Source organism: Agrilus planipennis, unplaced genomic scaffold, assembly GCF_000699045.2.
Source record: "Agrilus planipennis isolate EAB-ADULT unplaced genomic scaffold, Apla_2.0 scaffold44, whole genome shotgun sequence".
In the NCBI taxonomy this organism is placed as follows: Eukaryota; Metazoa; Arthropoda; class Insecta; order Coleoptera; family Buprestidae; genus Agrilus; species Agrilus planipennis.
Window position 1 is genome coordinate 376970 of NW_020438939.1, and position 20875 is coordinate 397844.

Sequence of the window (20875 nt, forward strand, 5' to 3'; positions counted from 1 at the left end):
TCACGTAGGGTTCAGCCAGCGTTTGCAATGTAAGCCCAAGAAATGTTTTTATTTACGACATCACATAACAAACCTCTAAAATTATCAGTGTTTCTCTACTAAATTATGCATGTATTATACGTGTAAACCTTCCTCCTGAATTACTCTATCTATTAAAAAAAAAACGCATTAAAATCCGTTGCGTAGTTTTAAATATCTAAGCATACATAGGGACAGACAGCGGGGGAAATGCGTTGCATGATTTCGTTATATAGCAACTCGCATAAAACGAACCTACCTTAACCTGCGTAAAGAAATTTCATTTCAAAAAACACAATTTAAATGTATGACGTTCTTTTATTTCAAAGGAACTAAAATAGGTACATAACAACTTCTTGACTTGTTGAGCAAAAAAGGATAAGAAGTTAAGATGCAAGATAAGAAATCTTGCTTTGTGCATCACTAGTTTTCAAGATACGTAGGACTTACCAATGTAACTGTCTATGGAAAAAATAATAAGCCTAATTATTATTCCATAATCTCAAATGTACATTCTAAAAAGTTTTAGTAAACGAATTTGTTTCCTAAAGTAGGCATATTTGAATGCTTTTCAAGTGCTTCTGAAAGAACTATTACCATACGAACATGATGCGTTTACATCCGATATGTTAAATTATAATAATTATAAAATTATACTTTCTTTCCTTGAGCATCCAGCTCAATATTTAAAATAAGTTAGAATAAAAGTATTTCCAGTATTAGCAAGGTTAATTGATGAGTTTGATTACTATTGTTAACCTTTAATTTTATAGGTTTTGTGTGTGCTGAATATAAAGAGTAAAACAACCTGGGAGAAGAAAATAATCCGCAATTTGCAATAATTACATACTTTTGTTGTTTGAATCGTTTTTCTCCATCTATTCGTAGTTTTGCCTTGCTGCTTGCTATGAAACCGGTTCGTTCAGTTGCCGCTGTCGTCTGTTATAGTATAAATGAAAAGCGTTTTATAAGCAAGTCTTATTTAAATCCTTTTAAAAACCATTAGTACGGTGCTACAACAGGCTGTGCAACTTTCCTACCATTTAATTTGCCCCTTGGCGCTGTCCAATCGAGATGATTGGAAGAGGACAAACGACATAATAATGTTATTATCAGAGCAGTTATTGTAGTATTGTCTAATCTGTTGAAAATTTGTGTGGATAGTATTTTAATGTACTATTAATAAAAATAAAACAAACATACTGGTATGCAAGGGAAGAAAAGTAGGGAAAGAGCGAATATAAAGATAGGAGACGAAAAATTAGAAGAAGCGGCTGATTATCTTTATCTACACGGAGAACACTGAATTTTTACGACAACGCAAAAATTACAATTTTCGATTGTAAATGACTGAATTTGCCGTAGAAATAGTAGAATTTATTAGGTAACTTGTGATAATCTCAGTTTTCACATGTTTCTTTAGAAATTTTATCAAGTTTCCTAATTATTAGATACAATTAAATTTGTAATATCAACTAAAATACCTAGTAAATTTATTTCTGCTGGGATTTGATTTTTACAAATTCGAGTCCAAATTTTAATTTTTATTATTTTCGCATACGAAGCAACGGACTAGTGGGATAAATTGTAAATATCGCTTTAATATTTAAGTAAATTTTCCTTCTTCATTTTCTCCGTGTAGGAAGTCGGATAAGTCAGGATGGAAGAAGCAGTAGAGATACAAAACAGAGGATAGCGTACTGTGATGTGTGTTCTTTGACCAATATAACTTTGTGTAATATTTCAGGTTGTTATGTAAGATTTTGCCTTGCACAGTTGTGCCACTTCTATTCTACTTTCGAGATGTTTTTTTTGTAAGAAAAACACTTCGTAGAATTTAAATTAATATTTTAATATAAAATATATATACAGCTTAGAATTAGGGTGATAATGACGAAATGTTGATGATGGTTACTACAAAGATGATGACTATGATTCCTAAACTATGATTTCTAATTATTCGAGAACTGATAACTAAGACGACTAAAGACTGACTGATACAAATTACTTAAAATTATCTTACTGCTATGGTACAAAATTAAATGACACCGGAGGGGTGCGGATGGCATAACAGCGGGTAACAACATAATTGGGGTTGTTCAACTTCCCTTGGTCGGACAACTACGTGACCAAACAATGGTTTACAAAATGTTGTAGGTACCCAAATAAATAAATAAATTTTACAACCGAAACAAATTCCTTTCCAAAATATTTCAAAGTAATACTCATAACAAAGACTCTTAACAAGCCGCCCCCCTTGAAAGTTGAATAAACTTTCAAAACTAATTTGATTGTGNTGAACGTCTGACATTTATCGTACAGGAGCCATATAAATAGATATTTAAACATATCAAATTATGAACAACACATTTTTGTTTAGAATTGCGTCGAAGCTACCACATTTAGACAGCGCTTTTGAATCTTTCTGTTTTTATCAGTATGTCGTAAACAGAGAGTTTTCCAAAGGGTTATACACGGACCGCTGGGAGAACTGCCCCGATAGCCACATTTACTTCATATTTACGAAAAATTTACTATTCGTATCATCATGACATGTGTAAAGGTTGCTCACCTTGTGAACGTAAAAATTTGTAACATATTGTCTACATTTCATGATTCAAACGAATACTAAACACGAAGACAACTTTTCGTAAATTGAATTACTTTCGTAATTTACGTAAAATAGACATACCATTTAAGACATTGAAATGATGGAAACACATGAGGCACATATGAAGGTACGATTTACTGTATCATATGCAGAAATGTTTTTCATCATATTTAAGTAAATTTTAACTCATGATATGATGGTAAATAATTGATAGTAAAATTAAGGTAAGATTTACTGTATCATATGCAGAAATGTTTTTCATCATATTTAAGTAAATTTTAACTCATGATATGATGGTAAATAATTGATAGTAAAATTAAGGTAAGATTTACTGTATCATATGCAGAAATGTTTTTCATCATATTTAAGTAAATTTTAACTCATGATATGATGGTAAATAATTGATAGTAAAATTAAGGTAAGATTTACTGTATCATATGCAGAAATGTTTTTCATCATATTTAAGTAAATTTTAACTCATGATATGATGGTAAATAATTGATAGTAAAATTAAGGTAAGATTTACTGTATCATATGCAGAAATGTTTTTCATCATATTTAAGTAAATTTTAACTCATGATATGATGGTAAATAATTGATAGTAAAATTAAGGTAAGATTTACTGTATCATATGCAGAAATGTTTTTCATCATATTTAAGTAAATTTTAACTCATGATATGATGGTAAATAATTGATAGTAAAATTAAGGTAAGATTTACTGTATCATATGCAGAAATGTTTTTCATCATATTTAAGTAAATTTTAACTCATGATATGATGGTAAATAATTGATAGTAAAATTAAGGTAAGATTTACTGTATCATATGCAGAAATGTTTTTCATCATATTTAAGTAAATTTTAACTCATGATATGATGGTAAATAATTGATAGTAAAATTAAGGTAAGATTTACTGTATCATATGCAGAAATGTTTTTCATCATATTTAAGTAAATTTTAACTCATGATATGATGGTAAATAATTGATAGTAAAATTAAGGTAAGATTTACTGTATCATATGCAGAAATGTTTTTCATCATATTTAAGTAAATTTTAACTCATGATATGATGGTAAATAATTGATAGTAAAATTAAGGTAAGATTTACTGTATCATATGCAGAAATGTTTTTCATCATATTTAAGTAAATTTTAACTCATGATATGATGGTAAATAATTGATAGTAAAATTATTNTATTTAATGACAATGTAATAATCACATTTTATCAGGTATACTACACTAATTATATTTAGATGTTTACCATCTTCTGTCGTCTATCTTCATTGATTTCGTTTTCAAAGCTGTCGAATTCTTCTAAAGTTTTCAAAGGAAAACCCGGCGGAAAATTGAAATCATCCTCATACGTGTCGTTCGAATTTCTTAAGAGTTTTTCGATATTTGTCAATCGTGTTCTGAAATATTTGCACTAATTGTACTATATATGTAGTTATGATATGATATAAGATAAATAAGCGCCCTAATTTTATGACAATACTTACTCTATTTTTGCCAATGACATCAACACCTCATCAAATGGACTGTGATATTGTGCATTATTTCCATAATTTTCATGAGATGGGTAATGTCCAGCTTCTGTACTGAATCGATTATGATTTACTGTTAGATCAGTATATATTACTGACTCTTTATTATTTAAATCATTACTTTGCATTACTGATGTTTCTGAAAAACCACACCATACGTATTTTTAATCAATAATATATATAATTTATTCGTAAAGAAATATTTACAATAAAATTTGATAGAAATCAAATCAATAGGTACACTTTACCTGTTGGATTTATTCCATTATTATTTGCAGGAAAAGATTGATAAACTAAATTAGTTTGTTGTTCATTAGCATAATCCATAACACTGCCACATAAAAGATGATAGAAAAATACTATTAACATTTAATTAAAGAACAATTATGTATAATGACTTAAAGACTTATTTTATTACATGATGAGTTTTCCTGTTAGGTCACAAAACTATATATATACAATTTGTAACTTACTTGTCCATTTTTAAAAACTGCAACTTTATTGGAAAATCACCAACACTTTTTTTAAAAAATTTCTATGAAAATAACTTGTCAGGTTGAAATCTAATCGGAGACTGATGACCGGGAAACAAAAAATGTGGCGGCAGAAATCTCAATATTTTTCGTTTTAATTTTATGAATAGAAGAGACTATTGTCTTTACGTCTATGGCAGACATAATATTTTTTAGAAAGAATACATCTAATGTCTGTAGGTATAACGATAGCTACGTATATATATAGATATATAGACACTGCCATATAAATTCGAACAATTAATCCGTCGGTCTGTTTGTCGGTTGTTCAGAAGCTACACGTGGATATTTTATTTTAAAAATTATAATGATTATATTGTCTACGGATTTTTATAAAAGACATACCTTTTAAAATATATATTATTATTTATATNATTATTATTTATATATACATACATCTAAAAAATTTTTTCATAAAAATGCTTGTAAAAAATTTAAGTATTTCTTATAATAATAATCTGTGCATTAAACATCATATGTAATATTTAATAACATTCTAATATGAGAGAAAGGCTGCAACTATGAAAGTTCCGTCATTAATCCCTTCATTGTTGTGAAAAGGAATTCTGTAGCATTTAGCATAAATTTCATTTAAATTTATCGTTGTCATTGCTTCTAATAAATTACAACATTTGTATACCCCAACATGAGAGGAAGTAATGGTGTAAGGAATTTCATAAAAATGTGTGATATTATGGAATTCTTTCACTATTAAAACGTATTGATTGGATGATACCTTAATAATATTTTGAACTTCACAAATGATCCCGTTTTTCAATAGTAAGCAGCTATCACGTTTGCTTCCTGCCATAATCCGAAAATGTTCAAATTTCAATCCTTTGAATTGTATGAAATCGCCGCTTATATTTTCGGTTAGTGGTCCATGGTGATGCTGGTACAAGGGCTGAATTTCAAATTGTTCATGTTTGCTTTTATGGCAATGTTTCCTTTCTGTCAATCGTCGATGTAATTGCTGAAGTAGTTGGTTTGGCTTTCGAAAAAATTTTCCAAAAAAAGACATATTGTCTTCATAGGGAAATGCTGAGTATGAATCCATTGGACCAAGCAATTTAACGTCCTGAACAACGTGCAGCAGCCCGTGGATATTATAACTCATAAATGTTTGTCCATAAATACTTTCACAACACTCTACATAGACTTTTAAAGCGATTTCTGCATATTCAAGATTAATTTCGCTAGGACCTGACATTAGTAAAACTCTGCAAGCAGAATGTAGTAAAAGGAAGTGTAAATAGGAATCGCCTTTCAAAATGTTAAAAAAAATTACAGGTCCAGTATATAGTAATAGTTGACGATATTCTGTTGCCTTAAATTTTGCGTATTCATCAATAGAACGTGGACGACGAGCAAATTCAGTAGGGCAATATGATTGTAATAACAAAATATTAGAATTTATTTTACTTATGTCAGATTTTGTCAATTTTTTAAAATCATATTGATTTGTTATTATTGCTGTTAAAAATTTTTTAACTACTCCTAGACAAATAAGATGCATATATTCGAAAGGAACATATGTTACCATGGGAAAATTTATTGATTTCAAAGCAGATTGATTCTTTTGACTGTGATGTTTTTTATCAACCGCATTCATATAGTCTAGATCAGAACGTAAACAAGAATTAAGTTCAGTAAAACACATAGTTTTTTCTATCTTTTTTCCCTCAACTATGCACTTTGAACATGGTCGAGCTGCGTTATGGCCTTTATGATTCAGTATGAACGCCCTCGCTGGGGCATCAGCAATAAATGCTCTTAAAAAAATAGGAATAAGTTTTCCTTTAAATTCAATTCCATTAGTGTTCTCAATTTCTTGAAATTCTTGAATGAAGTATTGAAAAAATTGTACAGGATCTGAAGGTTTTTTTTTTCCTTTGTATATACCAATAATTTCGGGACTATCATTATAAATAGAGACTATACGAAATTGGATAGGCCACAGTTGGATGCCTGTACTTTTGTGAATAGACATTCCATCTGTGTGTAAGTCTATCTGTAAATAATTTGGGATTTCTGTTGCAGAAAGTAATTGTAATTTCTCAATTATTTGTTTTTTAAAACCAATATGATAATATTCACCATCAGGGTCCATGGGTATAGTAGTATGATGTTTACGAGGGGTATGTAATAAGGATCTAGTTGAACGAGGCAACGTTTGGAAACAATGATGTTTACGAAGGGTTGTGAGGATTTGATCACCTTGAATATGATTAATATTTACTTGGAGAAAAGTTGAAACGAGTTCATCGCGAAATTCATCAATTGTACAATAATTATTTTCAGAACTAGAGCTATCACTAGAATCTTCATAAAAATTATCCTCGAAATCATCACTACGATTCGTATTAGTTTTATCATTTTCGTTATCGTCATTAAAACTTTCAACATTGTCACTATCGTTATCACTAAAACTTATTTAAATTAAAAACTTATTTCAACGTTTCCAATATTTACAAACCTTTCATCAATATCACTATTAATAGCATTTCCACAGTTATTCTTGAAGTTAATCGCATTGACACCATCTTGATTATGAGATTTGACTGGCGGTTCTACACAATTATTATTCGATAAACAATTTTGTTTAAGTTTATGCAAATATTCGGTACGTCTAGCTTCAACTAAATATTTATTCATTTTTCTTTTTGAACCAAACCTAATCATAAAGATGACGAAAAGAATTACAAAAAGAATGGGTATTATGATGAGAAGCAGATCCATTGTCTGAAATTATAATATGATAGTTATTAAATTTCGTTATGCATTTATAATATTAGTGCTAAATACACAACAAGTACAAATAGTGAATACTTAACAAGATATATTTAATATTAATAGTATAATACTTACTTTGTAGGTATAATTGTTGAATACACACTGATTTTATGCTTTAATTTATAGTATTTTTCCCCGGCACACAAACTGGCACTCAAGCGAAAAAGTAATCGGCAGCCATATTGAAAAGATGAGACGCGTGTGTATTATATTTTATTCTTTTTGTATTTAAAATGAATCATATCTTAACCGTTTTATTTACCAAAAGTTTACAACAAATTTACAATTTGTGTAACATAAATTTGGTGTAAAGATGTAGTAATGAAAATCACTTCTTTTTCCTTCATAAATATTACAACATGTTTATGCAATTTTCTGTATAATCACATTAGTTAATATTTTTGCATAAACTTTTATTCATGTAATGTCGTCATCAAACTACAGATAATTTTTGTAAATGTACGAATGCATAAAATATCGTTCATATGACGTTATATTGCGCTCATACTTATTTAGAAAGAAGTTTTTTTTTCTTCATAAATATTACGGCATGTTCATGCAATTTCGTGTATAATCGTAATAATTCATTTTTTGCATAAACTTTTATTCATGTAATGTCGTCATCAAACTACAGACAATTTTTGTAAATGTACGAATGCATAAAATATCGTTCATATGACGTTATATTGCGCTCATACTTATTTAGAAAGAAATTTAGTAAACATGACAGCTATTCTACGTTAATAGTTTGTCGCAAAAAATCAACAACTGGTTTACTGATTTTTAATTCCTCAATTTGATCATTTATTTACTGATATTTATTTTTATTCATTANCTTAGGGGGATCAAATAGAGGGATAACATAATTTTTAAGCGTTTTACCCTTACAAGTACCTACATAGGTGTATTATTCATAAACTTTTCAAAATATTAAATTTTGATTCTTTCAGTAGTCGAAAATGACTTGAGATTCCAAGAATTTTACTCTTCTCGTATAGGTATATTAATTTACTCATGTTTTCGACAAATGACTTATTTCTCATTACATTTTCTTAGAAATCGATTGGTTATAAGTTTGTATAAGTAATGCATAATGAATTTTTTACGGCAGCGTCAACATTCGTCATCAGCAACTAAATCATCGCTACTATATTACATGTGTATCCAGGTAGCATTAAACTTTTCGATTTCTTCAGTGTAGCAACAGTGAAAGAAATAGCCAACCAAGAGAAGTGTTTCGTAACCAATTCGTCCAGCCAACAAGCAAGCATGCAGATTATTCATTTGGTTCCACTACCAATTTAAAACTCTTTTCGAATGTCCTTCTCCGCGGATGGATCATCATAATTATGTTCACATGAGCGTCCTCGTCGTTGGCTGAAGCAGTCAGCCACCGTGTGGTTGTACTACTACGTACTCATATACCTTCTCGATTATTGTTTCGATAATATCCTCCGACCGCTCGTTCATTGGTCGCAAGGTAGCATAGCATGCATGCCATACTAACCATCGCCGACGTTCGCGAGACCGCTGTCGGGCGTCGGCGGCAACAGCGATCACGTTTTTGCCGAGTTCTCAACATTTAATTTTGGAGTAGGTACCGTACGTGGCCTGTAATGTAATTTTGTTGTTCGTTTGTAATTTAAGGGGCGGGCATTGTTTGATGGGACCTGCTGGTCGACCTTGGCGGCGCTCTTCTGTGAACGTGGAAACTCGACTAAAACATACCTTTATATACCTCGACTCTCGTTCGTTCTCGTCATGCTGGACAACACGTCCAAGTTTTATTTCGATCGGTCGCATGATCATTCTAATTGTATTAATTTTGTGTCCAATTTAGGGATGCGTGAGGGTACCCGGTCTGGATTCGGCACTTTTTTTAGGATTCGGTCGGGTACCGAATAATGCCCGACTAGAATTTTGAGGGGGTGCAGATAGGATCCCTAATTGGGTAGCCACACTATTTCTTGTCCCACGGGGCAAGGAAGGGGCATATAACGCCTTGTCGCATTTGCCCATCATTAGGAATGCCGTATGTGGCCCCATTAGGAAAAATTATTGTTAATTATGATAATTAGGTAAGAGGATTATTATTATTATATTTTTCATTTTACCGAGAGTATTTCCAAACCGATTTACTTCATCGAGGCCCCATAAGGTAGATTTAATTTATGTTTATACATGTGATAGGATATTACATATCTAAACGTATTATGTGATCTGATAGTATGACATCATGCCAGCAGATCATTCTATTTTTCGAGATCTACAGGCTCAAAATCTATAAAATTAATTCTTTTACTACAAATTTACTTCAAATTAGCTACAAATGTTTAGATACTGGGGTTGTATATACATATGTGACCTTCTAGGGTTCGTATATAGGATTGATTCGTTTGTGCAAAAATTGCCCCTGGGACATACTGTGATATATCCTGAACCTTTCTAATAATTTTAATACCATTTTGGAATTGAGAGCAGTCGGTTGTGACAGCTTAGAGCTTACATATCGTTTAAAATAAACCTTATCATACAGATATGTGACATTACATAAGTGTAAAGGTCTACCTTCATACTCTGTGAAACCTTATCGTCATGGAATCAGTTGAACGTGTAAGAGTTTCAGAATTTTTTCTGTGGGAACGGCCTGACTTGCTTTGGACCGATCTACACTACCGTCAAAATAAACTAAGCAAACACATTTGTAAAGTTATAATATGTACTATATGTCACCTTCTTAGTGATTCATAGCAGGTACAAACAAGGACAGGTGTTTTCTCTTCTGTATGAAATATTTTTTATATATGTACCTAGGAAGGAAATAATTTACTGAAGGGTTTTGGTTTTTACAGTAAGAAAACCTGAACTTTTTTGATTTCATGATATAACATCTAGACGATGAATATGTTTTTTATTTTGGGGTACTTCTTAAAATTTTCTGAGATATTTTTTGAGAAATTTAAAATTAAAGTTAAGAAAAAGAGTGTCATTTAAGCTTGTGACTATCATATCATGAATGCTGTATAAGACCAAAAGATTTCAAATTTATGATTTTTGTTGGGATATCCTACTCGGTCCCTAATTGAACGACAATCTTAAAATTTTCGTATGCAAGATATAATTAAAAGCGTTCTAAATGTGGTTACAGGCAAATAATTAGAATATCATGGATAGAGAAGGTTGGTATTGAGGGAATTTTAAAAAGAATAAGAAAACACAGGAACTATGGAAGTAAATGAAAGTTAAGTAGGGCTAGTACGTCACCTTCTCAGACATGAAGGGCATGACGTAGAAATAGACTTACATGATCAGGGCGGTTTGAAAAATTCTCTGCCCGACCAAGAAAACAAAGAAAATAAAATTAAAAGAATATTTTATTTTTCTCCCATGTCTCAATACACTTATTGAATCTGGTTTAATACTTCGAAACAAACAAACAATTGACTTATGCTCCGATGCATTATCCTGATGAAAGAGGATTTTCTTTTTGGTAAATCCCTGTTGTTATTCACGAACTTTTTTGTAGGGGTAAATCGCTGTTTCTACTGTTTTGACTGCAGTTTTGACTCAGGAATATAGTGGCGAATCCAAGCTTCATCAGTGGTTATAAAGTATTTGATCGAAACAACGCCGGAGACTCTCTTAAGGTTTCAACTCGGTTGAGTTTCTGGTCGGCGGTCAACAAACGCGGCACCCATCTTACTGACACCTTTATTCCTAATTCGTCAGTTTAACGCACTTTCAATCTTTGGTCTTCTAATCTAAAACCATTTTTGTAGATATTGTCGATGATTTCTGGCTTGGCGGACGTCGACGGCCTACTATTCCTTGGGTCATCTTCGACACATTTCTATGCCTTGTTTAAGAAAATCTAATGTCCACTTCTTTTACTGTGGAATACGACGGCGCAGATTCAGCTAATGAGTTATCCATGTCTTCCTTGATTTAGCATGGCGTCAATTTGTTTTTTTTGTTTTGATGGAATATTTAATCACGGCTTTTATTTCACTTTTTTCCATATTTCGGGAGAAAAGTAGATTCACTGGAACAAAAAATCGTGGAAAAATAATTAAGCAACCTATCACATTGGCACTTGTCATACGATTAAATGGAAAATGAAGCTATGGAATAAGTACAAATTTATTTATTTACATACTACCCTCAAACCTCCGTTAGGCCGAGAATTTTTAAAATTATCCTCGTAGATTACTGTTTTAGTTTTAGGGAAATGCGAAAATTAGCTCAGTATAGGAAAGAGCGGAGGTGCGTATCCAACCACTCTTAGGACTGACGACTCAATGATGATGATGAATCTAATTAATTAATTAATTTTAGTATTCAGTTTGATGAAGTTTTGACTTCATTAAAATATTTTGATTTTAAGTGTCCTATTAATATTCGGAAAAAAATCGTCCTGTTGGTTAGGTTCCTTTCTTTGGTCCATTTTTCATTGGATGTTACTGTACTTTCGTACATCGGTTACGGTTGCATATGCCGAAGCAAACGAAGGCGATTACATCGACTGAACGCATAATAAAAGTAGGTACACCACTATAAGAGCGGGACATATTAAACGCTTTCACGCGAAGGCTCGGAGCAAAAAGTGAACCTTTAGATCGTTATCGGTGACGAACAATATAAAGTTAAAATGAGTAGGTAGACCCCGTGATATATTGATAACCTTTCTAAAGAAAATCATGCGGCAAGTAGTTATACAATTATTGGATACACTGGCAGATAAGTTCCGTTAAATATATGTTATTGAAAAATTAAATTTGAAACGTGCTTATATGTAGCTACACAGAACCAAAAAGTGAATTAAAAAAAATCATCTCGTCAATGTTTTGCGACACTACTTTTCAACTTATGCTTCATTTTATCTGTGAATTGGAGATTGTATCGATGTCCAAGTTTTAGAACTTAAAATGAAAATTAAGTACATTGTATTAATGACTGCCTGTAATTGATTAATTACATTAATACATCACATGCAATTTCGAGATTTACCATGACTTTTGACATTGTTTAAAAGTTTTTGTGCATTGGTTTATGGAGTATCACATTTGTAACGATCATTTTATTATATATAACGTCATCATACATTAATCTAATGTATTGAGATCATCAAAATGCAAACGTGAAGTTGGCATGGCAAAATTAGAAGGCAAAAATGTAAACCATCGCACAATTAACTGAAAATTAACCTTAAAAATTACCCGTGAAAGTCAAAATATAGCTGCGGCCCGAGAAACCCGAAAACCAGTTTGCAAAAATTGTAAAATCGGTTAGGACAATCGAAAACAGTTAGACTTGGTTTCATAATTAGTCGCTAATTAACTAACCTAACCTAACCAGGGGGTTGGAAAAAAGTTGAACCCGATGACCACACTATTATTTTTAACTGATTTTATAATTTTTTTGCTTATCCAATTTAAACTGTAATCTAGTTTCTTTTTAGAAACTTTTTTGTTTCCCTTGTGATTTTTGTTTTGCAGTTTGAATATTTAATACATTGTCGTTAATGTTTATACTTTCATTTAGTATCATATCGTCGCCTTCTGAATTTAACACTTTTTTCATTGTTTAAAGTTCTTTCCTAATATTTTATGGCCAATTTTACTTCTTCTAGAATATATTTCGGTGTATTTCTATTTAATTTTAAAATCCATCTTATATATCATACAAGTCATGAATGCTTTCAATTTCTTTTCTTTATACAGACCCCCATATTTCCGCCCCATATAATAATATGCTATCTGCCAATGCCTTGAATTGGAACAGTCTTTTCTTTCATACCTTTCCCATTAGCCCAAATGCTTTCTTCCTAAGTTTCCTTATGCATCCATCTACGACATTATTTTTTGCAGTACGAATCCTAGATAAATGAACTGTAACTTTTTAAATTTTACTCTTCCTTCCTACTGCAATTTTAATTGTTTCTTCTTCCTGTTTTTCCCCTTAAAATTTTTGATTTATCTGTATTTAATTCTAGCCCCCCCCCTTTTATATACATATATACTTATTGTTTTGTTGAAAATAGGGCTTTTTGCTTTTTTTTTATTTACTTGGTTTAGCCTATATTTTTATTTGACTCTTACTCCGCTGCGTGAGGATAAACAAATCATTATCAGTTTGCAGTGACAATTATCATAAATATTATTTCTCAACTTTCTTCATATTCTCGCCAGAGGCGTCCGTATGATTCCTTTCAGAAGCAAAAGTGTAACCGTTATCCTCGATTATCTTCATTACCGCTGCAGCTACACCATCAACCATAAGTAGTTAGCGTCTTTTAGATAATTGGTGACTTTCTCTTAATGTTCTCTTCGTGATTTCTCTTTTAAAATAACGATCCCTGTTGTGCCACATAAAACATAACATGCGTACAGATAGATTACGAACCTTATGAATTTAATTCATGTAATTCTTAAATTGATCGTTTTTATTTATAGACCTTTGAGATAAGCAACGACAAATTGCTCTTTCTATTTTTGCGTCGCTTGATTGACAATCGCTAAATTGATTACTGTAATCATTAGCATTTTAACTGTTGTCCCTATTACATACATACATAGATTTGCATTAGATAAATTAATGACATACATATGTCACATGTACCTGCTGGTGACACAGACTAAGTATACCAGGATTCTTTTTAAAATTTGATAAAAGTAGCACTTCTGCCCTTTAGTCCTAATACCCCGTTCAGTTATTATTGTGTATCGTTAAATCATTATATATTTATAAGGTGGCAAAATTAAAAAATATACTACATTGTATGTACCTAATAGTTTGAACAGGTAAATACTAATGAACATCATGGCATTTTGTCATTGCTAGTGTTCATGAAATCCTGAACTACCTATGCAAGCGTCTTGGCAGAGGAATGAACAGCGTTACCATGTAGTAAGGTTTAGGGATGCAACGGAAACAGAAGTTAATAGTAATTTTTTGCGGAGACGCAAATAGAAGCGGATGCGGAAACGGAAGTGTAAGCTAGCTCTTTAATGTAGTGGTCGTACGCGGTTTTTGCAAATATTTTATTACAGATATTGCACTTGTCACTTGCATCGTTATTATCAACAAAATAATTCCAAGTAGGACTTCTTTTTGGCTTCAAACTTGCACTTTTCTTAAAACATACAACACTGAACAAACACTATAAAAAATAAATAAATGCTATAACTGTATTTTCGAAATGAAATTATTAGGAGGATTATTAAGGGCCAACTGGAAGTCCGGGACCTTTTTGATTAAAGTAGGAAACCCATAAGAGAATAAAATTAGGAAAAAAACAACATACGAAGTACTAGGAAGTAGATTTAGGCCCTAAATTATACTAGTTATTTACACAAGGACAATATTATTATTAACAATATTTTAATGCCTTAACATTTAAGATTTTGTTAAGCTCGTTCATAAAAAAGTGGAATCAAATATCGGAAGCGGAACCAGAGGTTTTTTGCGACACCAGTAAAGTTCTGTCCGACACTTACAGAAACCAAAGTTGAAAAAACATTTGTAGTAAAGTTTCTCTACGAAAATTGTCTTCTTAAAACTGGGTAAAGTAATATCGTTAATATGTATATAAAGTCCTTGGGCGGTTTACCGTGGCTGCTTACCGTTATTCTTCAGCAGAATTATAGGAAAGAGAGAAATAAAAAGAAAAGAACTCAACCATACAGTGCAATCCCTTTGGAAGCACTTTTAGCCTCTGATGACGGGAATAAAGAGAAAGATTATCCTAACACGACAGAATCAACACAATAACAGAGAGATAAACATGTTGATCCTGGAGGTTGAAGTTGATGAGTTTTATTCTTGCTGCATCACCGTCGTGAATGCGTATGTTTGGTCTCTAGCATCATTAAAACGGTAGCATGTTATAGAAAAAATGTTAAACCTATTCGACATTCAGACAATCTCAACATTAAAACGATTGTGGCACCATATCATAACGGCCTAGTCCGCTTCCGACTTGACCGAGAAATAACTGTTCATTTGCCGACCGTGCGGCTGTCAGCACCGTGGAGAGATAAAAACGCCTTAATACACGAGTTAGTGTTGATGTGATTGACTGGTCGTTATAAATTTATTATATTATGCAGCGCACCTTAGAGGGATTTATTAACTAGCGACTGAGTTACTGCCAATGCATAAATGCATACGTAAATAAAAACAAATAACCAGTAAATTATCACTACATGCAGTTTGCCATTTATGTTAACTGCCGCAAAATAAGAAGATTATTATTGACATATACAAACGGTAATTAATAATCAGAATGTCAGTTTGGAATTTTGTAGTTTCATTTCAGTAGCTACAATACAAAAGTTGTAGACCAAATACTTTGAAGGATTCAAAAATTTTCGACAAAGTGTAAAAGATATCGATTTGTCAAAATGAACCCACTGCTTAACTACTTGACTACTGACGAGATCCAATTGAGATCTAAATCGCGATTGCCGTATGAGCATTTTCTAGAAATTGTAATTATAATGAGACTTACATTATAGAAATCTTTCAGGAAGGCCTCAGTCAATAGTGGACATCTTTCGGCTAATATGAAAATTAAACCGGTGACAAGGGTGAATACTTCTAACAACAATTTGTGTATGGATTTTTGACTAATGAAATTGCACAGAATCTTGTTTAATGGTGGAAAAGTATTAACTGTTATATAAAAATTTACAAATTAATAATTGAAAACGCTCATTGCTTTTGGTTTAGAAAGCTTTAAAATTTTCATCTTTTGGATAAAAAAAGGGTTGGTATATCAGAAAAACCAAAGAACTTGCTATCATCATAAGGTCGTCAGTCCTAAGACTGGTTGGACACGCACCTCCTCTCTTTCCTATCCTTAACTATTTGAGAACAGTAACCCTACCTCTACCCCTCCTAACTCCCGTTTCTGATTCTAATATGTCTCTGACTAGACCTTCATGCCTGAGAAGGTGTCGTAATAACCTATCTCGCCTATTTCTTATTGACTTTTATAGAGTCCTCTGTTCTCCTATTTTTTCCTAATATCTTCATTTTTAACCTTCTCTATCCACGGTATCCTCATCATTCGGCTGTAACACCGCAATTCGAACGCTTCTAAGTTTTTCTTTTCTAAATTAAGTGACTCCTTCCATCCTGACTTATCTGACTTCCTAGATACCTAAAATCATCCTCCAATTCTGTGTACGTTCCCGCTAATAAATACTTCAAATATTTAAGATAAAAATATTTCAGGTAATGTTTCTTTCATACATCGATAAATCATTAATCGGTAAATTTACTATAGAACTAAAACTAATCGCGAGTAATTTGATACCAGAACTTTCCATACCATTTCGTATTATTTATTCCTTGTAATTTTGTAATATAAATGTCCTTTCTCTTCGGCTCGATGTCAACATCCATAAAAAAATTTTTGGACCGTTGCCATTCTATCCTAAATGCCATTGCAAGCTAATTGGAACGTAATACAACAGATGACTCCGATAAAATGAGTGTAATCAGTCAGCTGTCCACCAACACACATGTACATTTAAATGCTGGTTGACCTTCTTCCATCTGATTGTGTTTCTTTTTGGTTGTAATATTTTACATGTACAGTCTGCCCAATGTTAAATACAACCAACTTTAACAAGTGCTTTGCACTATTTCGCCACTATCATAAGCCGCATAGATCTAGGACTAACTCGCTTTCGGCTTATTGACATAAAAGCATGACACACAGGATGACATCAGTACATTTGTAGAGTCATCGTTGGTTAGGGAGGAGAAATTTAAATATACATATAACCAAACAAAGCAAAATAACCATTTTTCGATTAGTCCTACTTGTTTTGACAGCAAGTTAGTTGCATGTAATTTCCTGCAATTCATATGCCTAGGCATGTAGATAAGGCTGAGTCCGAGTGGTCCAAGAAGCTGAAAGTTCTGACCGATGTGCTGGTCCACTCTCAATAGTAACTTAACCTTAGAGGTGTGCAAAACACTTCTTTAAAAGTATTTAAATACAAAATGCAAATACTGTGTTGATTTATTATTTCAAATGTAAAATACAAAATAGATTTCCCATTTGTATTTTAAATGCTTAATGCAAAATACGTACATACATATTTTCAAAATACTTTCTTAAATAAATACTTTTTTGTAGTACCTATTGTAAATATTGTAGTTTTTCTAGACTAATAGTGGTTTTTGCAATATATGCATGGAAAAAAGACACTGATGTCAAAATAGTTTGTTTAGCTTTAGATCAGAGCTAAAATAGGGTTGTAAAATAAGTAAAATAAATCAATATCAATCATTTTATTTCAAAATATTTACTACCCCATTTTGTTTCTGATCTTTAACACATTGTAATAAAAGAAAGAAATAGAATCCATAGTTTAGTTTTAAATGAAATGTTGAGTCTAGAACTGAAACTATTACATCTGTTTCAATATGACTATCATTTTCGAAATGAAAAGTATTCAATTAACGTAAACCATTAAATAAAAACAACAATTTATACTTTTTCGTGTGGATTATAATATATTTTTTGCTCATTTCTTTTATTTCCACGTTTTTTTGTGGAGGATCCTTTGTCTTTGGATACTCGTCAGCAGTTTTCGACTGAAATGGACAGATTGCGTTTCGGAATGGTCTTTATAGTTTTTGCGAGGGCTGCTCGTGAACCCTCTTTAATTACCTAGACGTCACACATCTCGAAGATTAGAACCGTCACGGTACCTTTGCTATCCAAGGATTTTCCTTCTATGTAGTTAGTTTAGCGGAATGACCAGCAAAAACACTTATCTGAAGATGAAGGGATTTTACTGATGTGGTGGGCGAGATGTTTTGCTATATGTATAGTTAAGGATCGCACGACTCGGAAGTGCGGAGTTGAAAGCTGGGAAATTTAGTAGCGGATGATGGTGCCAATATATTGCTATTTATAGGTTTTGTACCTATGCTATACGGTAATCCTTTCAAGAAATATTGTTTCAAGTTTCTTGTTTCACATCCTTATAAAGGATAACTACCTAAATATGAATGTCGATTTAGTGTGGAGTAAAAGTAGCGTGTCAGTTCTGTTTTCAGACTTGGGAAGAAACATTCAGTCAGTGCGTTATATTGCTTCTTAATTGAAAAAATGAAATGAATCCATGTTTTATTATTTAGCCGGATAATTTTTGATTGACACGCAAAATCGTGAAGCGTTCCACATTTTTCTGATCCGACTGGATTTGAACCTTAACCAAACTCTTATAACTAGAGTGGGTGGATCGGCTTGCGAGTTTCGATGATTTAAGGAGCCGGACCATTGGTTCAACCATAATGGGGGGTTCTTAAAGAGAAACCAGATTAAGCCAAGTCCCTGAAAGAGAGCAGCAGCTCTATCAGTACTCAGGGGGGCAGGGATCACGAGGATCGGTATGGCACTCAGATACACAAAATTGCGATATAGAAGGCAACGAGAAACCACCATAACTCACCGAAATTAAATGATGGCGTCCTTTGAGGTAAAGCACCCTGGACGTTAACTAGTCCCCCATTCGGATGTTCTGGCGGGGACTACCTCGGGGGATGTCATCAATAAGTGTAATAGGGGTAGGTGCAATATTTCACGAGTCGGATGTTAAGATAATGAAGCAAGTATGGAAATTGAAAAATTTAAATAGGCAAGATGGGTTAGTAGGACACCTAATCAGACATGAAGGTCTAGTCAGAGACATATTAGAGTCATAAATGGGAATTAGGAGGGGCATAGGTAGACCTAGATTAGATTACTGTTCGCAAATAGTTAAGGATATGGGTTGTTGTGCGTGTCCAATCAGTCTTAGGACTGACAACCTTATGATGATGATGATGATTAATTTTAGGATTTACTACAATTTTTGGTTTCTTTTAAATTCAGATGTTTTTATTTTTTATTAATATTAGTGATGCAATTAGTATTTTCAATTCACTAATTAGTTCAATTAATATTCACCAATATCCACTTTTTAATTTAATTTTTTTTGTCCCAAAAGAATTCTTGTAGTTTAACGATTACTTGCAGTTTGAAAATTTGTGGACAACTACAAAAAAAAAGGTCTTCCTTTTGCTCCAAATGATATTTTATTATTTAAACATCCTTTTTTGTTCAGTATAAGAATATGAGAGATGTTTCAGTAGAATCTGTTTAAGATTTTAGAATCTACGTATTTTGCTAGGATTCTACTTAGTAGCAAACAAACCTACTTTTATATGTGTGACTGTTGTACTAATAAGGAGACAATTTTTGAAAATAGGCTTTCATTTACATATGTTTTATGCATACAGAAATCTGTGTCGATATAAGGAGCAAGTAGATTCTCAAATAAAGATCATCTCCAACTAGGAATGCTGAACGCACTGTATGTAAACGTGGCGTTTAATATGCTCTGTATACTAAAGGTATTTAATGCCAGATAAGCACAGAATTCGCATTGTCTGCTAAGCAAGGCAATTAGATGGTATATGTACAGTGCACATACGTATGTACATATACAATGCACCTTTGTTTATATGGCATAGCAGCTCTACCTTTCTGCAAAATAATAGTTCCCGGTAGTTACCGTATACCTACAACAATGTAATTCGTTTGTACTCAAGTGCCTACGAGATGATGATGATGATGAAGAAGAATAGGAACGTTTCGTTAAAGTGGTTTAAAATTACATATTATCCACGTCGCAAAAGGTGCATAATTTCCGTGAAATGCAAAGCTTACAAATACACTCATTCAATTAAAACAGTTAGTCTCCGATCCCGAGACTAATTTAATTCCCTGCCAGTCCTTTTTTAGGATGAAGGGGCACCAGCGTATGGATTTACATAAACCTTCAAACAATTAGGATTAATAAAAAGGAATTATTAAGTAGTATTTGAATTGCAAAATAGGCTCCTACGTGCCCAGATATTTGTTTAAATTGTACCGCTCAAATAATTAAATATTGAAGAAAAGGTTAAATAAATAAAGGTATGACAAGGTCGTGATGTCTTGATTGGGAATGAATAAACGAAATAATATAATAGACACAAATATTCTTAGTTAAGCGGGCATTTGGCCTTGATGTGTCGCATTAAATTTTTAATAACTTACGAATTTCAGTTTCGGTAGTACGACAGTAACAAGTACTTCAATCATGATCGGAGGATAAAATTTTGAACATCAAAAGATAATACAAATAGACTAATAAACTAAATTAATACTGTACGCACATGACTAACACAAGAATATTTTTTATCGCATCAAAATATTTACTAAAATCCGAAAACTAAATAGCACAACTCAACTCAACTAATATACCACGCCATTTCTATTTTGAGATAGACTATGGATAAAAAGTACAGTAGAATCCGCTTATAATGG

The 20875-nt window shown here is 32.2% G+C and overlaps 2 protein-coding genes across 2 annotated transcripts in view; both read right to left on the reverse strand.

Annotated features, from left to right (window-relative positions):
• Positions 1-4526, reverse strand: part of LOC108733461 — a 30946-nt gene extending 26420 nt beyond the window's left edge. The window contains exons 1-3 of the mRNA XM_018464634.1: positions 4423-4526; positions 4130-4313; positions 3892-4042 (exon numbers count right to left, since the gene is read on the reverse strand). Of these exons, the coding sequence (XP_018320136.1) occupies positions 3892-4042; positions 4130-4313; positions 4423-4501 (414 nt within the window). The 5' untranslated portion in view covers positions 4502-4526. The remainder of the gene's footprint in view (positions 1-3891; positions 4043-4129; positions 4314-4422) is intronic.
• Positions 4527-5141: 615 nt separating this feature from the next.
• Positions 5142-8016, reverse strand: LOC108733537. The gene is made up of 3 exons (XM_018464717.2): positions 7576-8016; positions 7184-7449; positions 5142-7130 (listed from the first exon to the last, which is right to left on the reverse strand). The coding sequence occupies exons 2-3, from the start codon at positions 7444-7446 to the stop codon at positions 5204-5206; spliced, it is 2190 nt and encodes a 729-aa protein (XP_018320219.1). The 5' UTR covers positions 7447-7449; positions 7576-8016; the 3' UTR covers positions 5142-5203.
• Between the last annotated feature and the right edge of the window lie 12859 nt (positions 8017-20875).